The sequence below is a fragment of the Diadema antillarum genome, unplaced genomic scaffold, assembly GCF_040938485.1.
Source record: "Diadema antillarum isolate AM-2024a unplaced genomic scaffold, OU_Dant_1.0 seq00000043_RagTag, whole genome shotgun sequence".
Taxonomy (NCBI): domain Eukaryota; kingdom Metazoa; phylum Echinodermata; class Echinoidea; order Diadematoida; family Diadematidae; genus Diadema; species Diadema antillarum.
In genome coordinates, this window is record NW_027271155.1 from 342,188 (window position 1) to 353,007 (window position 10,820).

Sequence of the window (10,820 nt, forward strand, 5' to 3'; positions counted from 1 at the left end):
AGCATGGTCAAAACTTGTTCCGGGTGAGTCGCGGGGGTTTGCCCGCAGAGGTACACGCAGAACACAAGTAAAGGCCCTTTAGTGGCAGACCTCGCAGGCAACTCCTACGCAGATACTTCGCAGTCCCCGTATGTCGCTCGTAACTGAAAACGGGTCAGTTTCGAAGCTTTCACACAGGTCATACTACACGGAATACACGCAAGTAACAGGGAAGTAGCACGCGTCTAGCAGGTAAGACGCAAGTACGGAACTCGCCAACATCCTTGTCTGCCCGCAGAAAATTCTCCTGCGTGCTGGAAAATCCCTACTCGTTACAAGCTGGCGTAGTTTACCCGGAAAGATGTAACAGCTCTGTTAGTTTGCAGGCACAAACCCTTTTTTGGTCGAAAAAAAGTCTGCGTCAAGACTACTACACGTGCCACTGGCACTGTACGTCCACTAAACTCTATATTGGAAGTGACGTTACGCGCAGTGCTAGAAGCCACCGGAAATGCTTTAGTTGGCGCTGCCATTTAAGGACTCGATCCCCCTTTAGGCCCCGCCCACTTTACTATACGCTATTGTTGTGCAGATGGTACGCAGAAGAAGCGCCCGTTCCTATGATCCTAAGTGGAAAGTCACTCTGGTGTAAATTATGAGGCGCTAAGTATCGCTATTTGCTATTTCATTACGAAATGGCTCTTTAGTCGACAAAATGGACATGTCCTAACAAAACAACTGTTTTTTGACAAAATGAACATTTCTTCAATGACATGACTGATTTCGAAATGCAATTTTGCGGACAAAATTACTCATTTCGTAACGAAAAAGCCATGTGATTCTTGGCACCTTATTGGTGCCCCATAGCAAAGTCCCAAAATGGCCGCCACCGGCCAGCACTTACGGTGGCTTCAAGCTTTTACCCACAGTGCAACACGAGCGTAGTGGCTTTTCGGTGTGTAGTGCGCGCCAAGCGCGTACAGCGCCCCTTCCACTATAGAGTTCAGTGTGTACGTCCCATAGAGCTTCCTGCAAGTGCCAGTGGTGCGTGTAGTAGTCTTGGCATGTGCAGACTTTTTTACGTTTGTTCCAACAAATAATAATGAAAAGTGGCCTGTAAAATTTTATTGATACCACAATTTGGAATCACATACTACCTGGGGGTGTTCATGGAGGTCCCATCTACCACCCTGTGTGGTCAAACCTTTTCTGCAGGGTGGGTTGACCGAACTCCTTAATTAAGCCCCTTACAGGAATTAGCGCCTTGACTAGTAGATGACAGGTTCAAGTCCCGTGGTTCTTTTTTTTTTTCATTTCTGACATGTTTGTTATATTATAGATCAGCAGTTGTGATCTTACAAATTTCATATGTAGAGAGAGAGAGAAGAAAATTCACACCTCAACCTTCACCCCTCTGCTTAATATTCTTTCTTACATTCTTTTTAACATACTGTAAATGACCAGCAGAGCTTGGTAATGAATATTCCCCATTTCATGTTCAAGAGTTATTGTTATAACTCTTTGGAATGTGATTCAATCAATTTAGTCCATTTTGTACTACTGGTGTACACATAATTTCATATCAATGGTACGATTACTAATGCTCTTGACTTCTACTTTTATAACATTAGATGTACAGAATAGTTCTGTCAGAATTTCATCAACTCTATTAGTGATGAAAGGGACTCTGAAAGGAGAGAATTAGTTATCAGTATACAAATCAGTTTGTAGGATATGAATCAATATGTCAAGAACTTTCATAAGTGACATTACTCAATCAGAATTGCTTCTGAAGAATGCACTACATCACATGCAGTACTCATGCACATGATTCTGTACAAGGATGAACCATTACCATGCAATGCTAACATCCAAACTTAATTGTCAAATAGCCAAGATGCACCTTGGTGCCACATGTAATTTTCCTTGTATTTTCATGTAGCAAATTCCTGTGGAAGGGTAGCAGGGATCATCTTTGGTTATGTAGGACAGCAGGGTGAGAGAAAAACAGGACATACGTATGAACAAGGTTTATGTGATTTCTTTACAGATTTGCTTTCACTATTCATAGGATATCATCTGAAGCGGAACAATTTTAATCAAAACTGTATGCCACATCAGTCTTTCTGCACACACACACACACACACATATACACACAAAATAGCTGGAATACAAAAGTTCACTTTCAATACGGAGTTTCATTAAACTATAATGATGATGAAACAGATATACTTTTATGTGTGACATTCATCAATTTCACTTTGATTTACATCTAAGTTTTCAGCATGAAAAAAGGAATATCATTTCCATTTTTGATAGTGTGTTTGAGCTCCATATGTAATGTTTTCTGATTGAACTAGAAATATCACTGAAGGTGATTAATACCCCCGCCCCGTGACGACAGTCTTACCCAAGGAATGATCTTTCCTTGATCTTCTGCCATTTAAATGCCGTTACCATGGCAACGCAGCTTCCGACACGTCCGAAAAATATGTCTTGCACATCTTCCCACCAAGACTATTGTGTGTGCCACATTTCATAAGCTTTTGTCAAAAACTGAGGAAGTAGTTCAATCCACAAGATCTTTCCTTGATCTTCCGCCATTAATATGCCGTTACCATGGCAACGCAGCTTCCGACACGTCCAAAAAATATGTCTTGCACATCTTCCCACCAAGACCAATGTGTGTGCCACATTTCATGAGCTTCAGTTGAATACAGAGGAAGTAGTTCAATCTGCAAGATCTTTCCTTGATCTTCTGCCATTTATATGCCGTTACCATGGCAACGCAGCTTCCGACACGTCCGAAAAATATGTCTTCCACATCTTCCCACCAAGATCAAGGTGTGTGCCACATTTCATAAGCTTTGGTCAAAAAACTGAGGAAGTAGTTAAATCCGCAAGATCTTTCCTTGATCTTCTGCCATTAATATGCCGTTACCATGGCAACATACTTTCGGGTACTGTCAAAAAATGCGTCTTGCACATCTACAACCAAAGGCACACATCTGTACCAAGTTTCATGGAAATTGGGCAAAAACTGAGGAAGTAGTTTGCAACACAAAATTTTCCATCATTTTGGCTCATAATATGTGAGCTGTTACCATGGCAACATACTTTTTGTCACTGTCAAGAAATGTGTCATGCTGACCTATATCCTAAGACAAACATTCAATATGAATTCCATGAGAATTGGAAGAACACTGATGAAGCAGTTTTGCCATGAAGCATTTTGCCCTATATTTTACCAATAACATGCCGTTACCATGGCAACGCACTTTTTGCCACTGCGGAAATATGTGTCTTGCACATTAACATATTCAGATGAACATCTGTACCTAATTTCATAAAAATTGATCAAAAACTGTGGGAGGAGTTCGCGACGCAAGATTTGTACCCATTTTTGCCCATAATATGCCGTTACCATGGCAACATACTTTTGGGTACTGTCAAAAAATATGTCTTGCACATCTACAACCCAAGGCACACATCTGTGCCAAGTTTTATGGGAATCGGTTGAAAACTGAGGAAGTAGATCGCGACGCAAGATTTGCAACGGACCGACCGCCTGACCGACCGCCCGACCGCCCGCTGATTCCTATATACAATACCCCCTTCAAACTTCGTTTGGCGGGGGTATAAAAATGCTGTATTTGCAGCAACAGCAGTACGAAAATGAAGATACAACAGCTAGCTGATCAGAAACATGCCATTGCTTATGCTAATGGATGATAAAAAGAGAAAACAATGAATTAATTGACTAATATGGAGGGTTCTTGTACCCTTAGAATTACAGGCTAAAAAGTCAACGCACTCTTGGAAACAAACCTGGTTTAGAGATGTACAGCCAGACGTTATCTGATTCATATATCCCTCTTGCCTCACGAAAAGTGTCAAAGAAAAAGTCAACAGTGTTGTCATCTGCATTTTGAGCTCTCCACTCAATAAGTGCTGGCCATCCTCTCTCAGCAGTAATAGTTGCAAGGAAAGGGGCATTGGGTTCCACATAGTAGTCACTTATCCAGAAAATCACTCCAGAAATCTGGAAGAAATAAACATATATTTGATGCATGATGATGTGATCATTTTAAGCATGCACATGATGGTACAGTGAAAAAAAAAAATGTCCCACAGTCAGTTTATTAAGAAACAAACATGAAAATATTGTTACCACGGCAATGCATTGTTTAACATGGAATAAATGTATTTTGCTCACTGTTAGTCACATGTGCCATATCTAAAGTCAAGGGCTCAAAAACTGAGTATGATAAAAACTGGCACTTTATTTGATTTTCATCAAAAATGCTATTACCATGACAACACAATGTTTGACATTAACAACAAAATGAATTTTGCACTATATATCACAGCAGTCAAATGTACCAAATTTCAAGCCAAATGCTCCAAAGCTGAGGGAGTTTACTGAATTCACAATATCTTTTTATGATTTTCATTCAAAATATGCTGTTACCATGACAACTCATTTTTCAACAATGACATAAGATCAATTCTGCACATCTAGGTACAGTACTGTAACATAGTGCTAACATGTGCCAAATTTGAAGCCAAATGCTCATGACCTCAGAGACTTACAAAGTGTAGCTGAATCCAAATTTTTGTATGATTGTCATTCAATAGTGTTACCAGGGCAACACATTGTTCAACAATGACCGAAGATGAAAATTGCACATCTATGTGCTATAAGACTGAGGGAGTAAGCTGAATCCACAATAATTTTGCATGCTTTTTAGTGAAAAAAAAATGTTATTACCATGAATAGCATGGATATGCATTGTTCTACAAAGACAAATGAGTAAGTTTGCACATCTACGTACCACATAGCTGTCACATGTGCCAAATTTAAAGCCAAGCGCTCAAAGACTGAGGGAGTTCACTGAATCCACAGTATTCTTGTATGATTGTCGTTCAAAATATGCTGTTACCATGGCAATGCATTGTTTAATGATAAAAGATTAAGTTTGCACATCTATGTACCATAGCAATCACATGTGCCAAATTTCAAGCTAAATGCTCAAAAACTGGGAGTAAGCTGAATCCACAATGTTTTTGTATACATGCTTTTTAGTAAAAAAAAAAAAAAAAAAAAAAAAAGCTGGTTCCAAGGCAAAGCATTATTCAACATCGACAGAAGATGTGTTCTGCACATCTACATACTGTAACGGTCACATGTGCCAAAATTCAAGTCAAATACTCATAAACTCAGGGAGTTAGATCAATCCACATAATTGTTGTATGATTGGTATAAAAACTGCTGTTGCCATGGCAACAGATTTATTCACTCACAAAAAAAAGGCGTCATGCAAACTACACATTATATTGATCGTATAGGACCAATTTCAACAGAATTGCTATAAAACTGAGAGTAGTTTGATCCAAAACATTTTGTAAGATTTTTATCAAAATCTGCCATTGCCATGACAATGCATTATGCGATACTACTGAAAAAGGCATCTTGCACATCTACCTTTGATAGCAGTCACATATATGTCAAATTTTTGGTCAATTGCTCAAAAAATGAGAGAGTAGTTCAATCCAATACATTTGCAACAGACCGACCCCCCGACTGACCGGTAGCCCGCCCAACAAAATTGTACACTATTCAGCTATTGCTCATATCAATGTTATTGTTATCTGATGTATAGTTTTTGAACAATTAAGGATCAAAAGTGGGAAATGCTTTTTGTAACACCCAGTACATTGAATATGATTCACTCTTCCAAAAAATGGGAAACAAGAATCACATGAAACATTAACTGAAAGATGACACACACACACATGCACATGTGCAAGATGTAATACAATCTCTATACAAAACAATTGCATGATAATGCATACCTTCGAAATAATGACACACACTCGCGACTTGCACAGGTGTAGTCTCGTTTTACGACATCACATCGCTCTCATGCGTGTTCATTCACTACCCCACTTCCAGTTAGAAAACATAATTTGCCCTGTTTTCAACAGGAAAATTCACAACCGTAAAAATGGTGCCCCTCTTCATTTTTTAATTGATCATAATCGCTCAAGTTTCGAGATTGTGAAATCGAAGAAATTACAGAGATCTATTTTCAATACCAGTCAGGAACTAGCAAAACATCAAACTATGATCTAAAAGCTTCTTAAACACTGGCAAAATAATTGTTTACTTTGATGCTAAAATGGACTACTATATAGAGATCAAAAATAGGGAAATTAGGTATCAAATTAATGAGCATAATCAGCTCTATAACTTACCCAACCATCCTGGGTCAAACAATGCACTGCGAAAGCTATGAAAGCTGTTGTTGCGACCTCTGCAAAAACTCTCGCAAAGTATCGCAAAATCTCGTCAGTCTCAAGGGCACAAACTGCGCAAACGTGATTCTGAATAAAATTGTCGTTCGTGCCTCATTATCGCACGCGCTGCGGACTGACTGTATGTGATCATATTCTAAATTTGAAAATTAAATGAATAGATAAAGGCCTAATTATTCCCAATTCCCATAGGACTATTAAAATTCAAAGATACCTTCCATAATTCCAGTTACAAATGTATACTGCAACATGTGAGAGAATAAATCATACTTTGTACTCACATGCAGGTACAATGTAAAACTCTGATAAGACTATCTCAAGAACTTCACTGAATGAGATTTTGTTTAAGTTGCAAAAAATAAATTTCTTCTGAAAGATTGATGAATTTTTTATTTTAGTACATGTACAGATATATTCATGGACAGGCAATACAATTTATGTACATATTTGATTACACATATACTTGCACATAGTTCCTCACATACTCAATTGTATGCCGTTTAAATTATGACCATTGGAAAACAAAGCAGTTTTGATAACTCACCAGTTCAACAAACTTGATCTCTGTCTCACAGTAAACAGCACTACTATTGAATTCACTGTATGCAGTTACAGATAGATTGTGATTTCCAAGGTCAATAGTGTTTTGCAGTTCTATGGGAAAAAGTATGCTGTCCATTTCAACAGCATATAGCTCATCATTTACCAGCGGTCCATATGAGAAACCAATCTCAAAAACAGGATTGCCATCCAGCTCAACGTAATAAAAGATTGGGTCTTCATAGTCATGCCGGTAATAAACAAAAATATCATGAGCTCCACGGACAAAAGTGTCATATGCATATGAAGCATTGGTGCTTCGCATCAAACAAAAGTCAAAATGCACATCTGAGTAAACCAAAACTTCTGAAAAAAGGCCTTCTGCTGCCTCAGAGGTGTGGCAAAATATATAAATCTCATACACCCCTCCAGCTGTGTAGTTGTGTACTATGGGCTGTTGCAGTTGAGTGGAATTAGTAAGTATGGTGACATTGTCATGGAAATCCCAGGAACAAACAATGTCAGGATGGAAGGAGAAATTTGTCCAGAAGGTTGCCTCAAACTCTTTGTTGACCTCCACTAGAGCTGGCATGACCACCTGGAATAAATCTGAAAGGAAAGTACAGGAAGGGCAATTTCAGTTTTGCAGTTGCATCTTATTAATACTGATACTTAATTGTAGTGATACAAGTCAGCCTTTGATTTATGTCAAAAGATGCTGAATTACTAGAATTAAATGAATATTGCCTCCAATATTCATAGTGTATTACACTAATGTATGAGTACATCATAATATATTGGCTTTGCATTATTTCCTCAAAATTTCACAGTAGATACCTAGGGCAGTATTCTGAAAATCTTCCCAAGTTTCTTCCTAAGTCAGAAACTCAGGAAGTGCCTAGGAAAGACAGAATCGGCATTCTGAAATTTCTTCCGAAGAACTTCTCAATGCAAATTGGCCATCTTTATCCCCACCCACATCCTTTCTTAAGCCAATACAAAATGCTGTATCATAAAGAACCAACCAATGACAATTGCATACCACTATGACGTAGGGTCTAATACACATGTGCGCGACATGTCCCCTTTCTCAAGCTCATTTCCTGCATCAAAGGACATGTGCGTGCAGTGAATGACAAACGCGCCTATCACGATGTTCACAGCTTGCTATTCTTAACAACATACTTAGGACAGGGGTGTGGGGCTTTCCTAAATATCTTCCTTAAATTCTTTCCTAAGTGCATTCTAGAATACCAACTTCTTCTCGAGTCAGAAATTTGCGTACTCCCGCCCCCTTCCTAAGTTTTTTTCTAAGCTTAGGAAAAAAACTTAAAACTTAGGAAGATTTTCAGAATACCACTAAGGAAAAAATCCTGACTTCTTGCCCTACATCAATGTAAATAAGCACTGAATTAATCAGTGTTTTTGTAGTAGCCATGATAAAAATCACGGGCGTACATACTCGAGCAGGATTCGAACCTACGACCTCCTGATCACCAGACAGGCTTCATCTCCACTAGACCACCGAGCTTTCGCCCGACAGCCAGTGTTGGTTCTAATCCTTATAGCATGCAGCGGGTACTGCGTAATTATTCAAATTCATGAAATTCTTCCGTCAAGATGTTTTCATTGCAACTTATTGACACACTGCCCTACATCGACGTAAATAAGTACTGAATTGATCAGTGTTTTTGTTGTGTAGCGGATTTTTCGCTACATGGGATCATTAATATTTTTGAGAGGTACACATCACAGTAAAAATGAGTGGCGACACAGTTCAGTTAAGTTTCCATGTGCACTTTATTTGAGAGGCGTTTCAGAGCGATCCTCTCTCTTAGAGCGTCAGAATCTAAGTCTTCGTTCTCTGCATGTTCTACAACTTGTAATCCACTTCATACATTCAATCACGAGGATTACACATTGGTCACTGGTTACACTTTTGTGACACACTATGAATGGGTGAATGGGGGTGGAGTCTTTGTGCTAAAGAGGGGTTTTGATTGGGCAAAACTTTGGTTGTTATAGGAACAAAGGCGGGACTAGTTTTATTAAGGAGGTAGTATTCTTGGATTTGGATTTAACAGCAATTCTAAGTAATCAATGGGGGAAGGGCAGGATGTTTAGGTTTGGCTTAGCCTGGTCGTAAATTAGATGGGGCTAGATGAACAATGTATGCTCAAGGGCTGATGAAGGTCGATGACTCACTGGATGAGGTGGAGAGTATTGGTAGGGGTCATTGACTGGTGGAGGTGAACTGGTATGGGAAGAGGTAGTCATAATTTTGTGTATCATTACACAACATCCCTTTTATTTGGAAATTAAGACTCCTCTCTTATTTTTTTTTTTTTTTTGAGGGGGAATGGGTTTACACACAATAATTCAGTATATACTGGGTGACAAAATTAAAGGCGATTGACCATGTACAAAACATGCTTGTGAAACCATTTATCATAGTTCCAGACTCTTTCATACTTTCTCTCTTGCTCAAATCCCTACAATAATAATTTACAATTAAATCAATTAAACCACTTACTGTAAATGAAATGCACGATGAAGACATTTACCTTCTGCCTAAATAACTCACTCGTACCAAGGGGGTATGAGACATATATATGATTTTACCACTGAGTGAACTTTCCTTGTCTGATATGTATTTTTGGGAGCTATTAAAGTTACCAAGTCAAAGAACACTTCATATTCAATAATGTTTATACCCCTTTTAAGTTATAGAATAAAACTAGACAAATCAAATTGTGCAGACTTATGCACTATAATAATACATGTATTTACACAATGTTGTGCAGACTTATGCACTGTAAACAAAGCATTAAATGTGATTTTGCCTATCACACAACGGCAATTCTGGTAACACAAAATAAAGTAAAACAATTCGCTGGTCATTATTCTGTGCAGATGGATAAAACATTTGATTTAAATGACAACCTTGAATGCTTGTACAATGCACTATATCCATGCATATATCTTCATATTAAAATCGTTGGGAAGATAATAGGAATGCTCAAGGAATGAAAGTCAAGTATATGATCCAGGCAAAATGTCATTCAATTTTGAAAGACTATCATAGAATATCATGGCTTACAAAGTACCTTTCCTATTTAAGCATAAATGCAAATTTCCCAATTGATAAAAAATAAAATATGAAATGAACGAGGGAACGAGCACTTTCAAGCTTGCTTTAATTCTAACAAGTATAGTCTCAACTTGCAAGTAAATGAATGTTCACTTAATGAAACAATAATCGTTCATGATGTAAGGGAATGCACTTTCACCTAAATAATTTCACTTTATTTCAGCCATAGCACTTTGATTAGATGCCCGGAATATGGTGTCACTTTTATAAGTCACTATAACATATCTCCCTTGTACTCATATAATATGTAGGTCTCTATGTGGAATACAGGTAGAGATAAATTTTAGTCCCTACCCATACCTACAACACATGCACTGTGGGTATTGGATTAAGAAAGGGGCAAGCAATGTCCATGCATCTATTGTGACCATGAAGTTTATTGCCAAACAATGTCTATGTATCTATTGTGACCCTGAAGTTTATGACCAGCCATATCAAACTAAGGAAACAAAGAGCTGTCCCCTTACTCATGCTGGCCACTGCATTGGCATTGTCCTCATACCCTCATTTTTGCTATGTGAGCTCGCGACTGCAAGGTGTACAACTCAAGTGCTCCAGTTGTGATAATTTGTTCATGTTTGTGGAGGACAGGGAGAACCTTTAGTTTGGTTATGTAAGCAGCATCTTCTGCCCTTTTTTGTTGGAGTTGATTTTATACACAAAATAAAGTGGGCCTTATACCCAACGGTGCTGAGAACCCAAACTTGAACTTGCCCAAGATCCTTTATTTGAATTGCGATCCCCTTACATTTGGTAGTACGGATGGGGTACAGCTTTTCAATATAAGTTCTGATCGAGGTGGTTACTGTTGGCTTGGCCTCTAAACGTGAC

The 10,820-nt window shown here is 38.4% G+C and overlaps 1 protein-coding gene across 1 annotated transcript in view; it reads right to left on the reverse strand.

Moving 5' to 3' along the window:
* Window positions 1-10,460, reverse strand: part of LOC139725469 (polycystin-1-like protein 2) — a 110,395-nt gene extending 99,935 nt beyond the window's left edge. The window contains exons 1-3 of the mRNA XM_071636546.1: window positions 10,457-10,460; window positions 6,843-7,447; window positions 3,809-4,022 (exon numbers count right to left, since the gene is read on the reverse strand). Coding sequence (XP_071492647.1) covers window positions 3,809-4,022; window positions 6,843-7,447; window positions 10,457-10,460 — 823 coding nt within the window. The remainder of the gene's footprint in view (window positions 1-3,808; window positions 4,023-6,842; window positions 7,448-10,456) is intronic.
* Window positions 10,461-10,820: the final 360 nt, after the last annotated feature.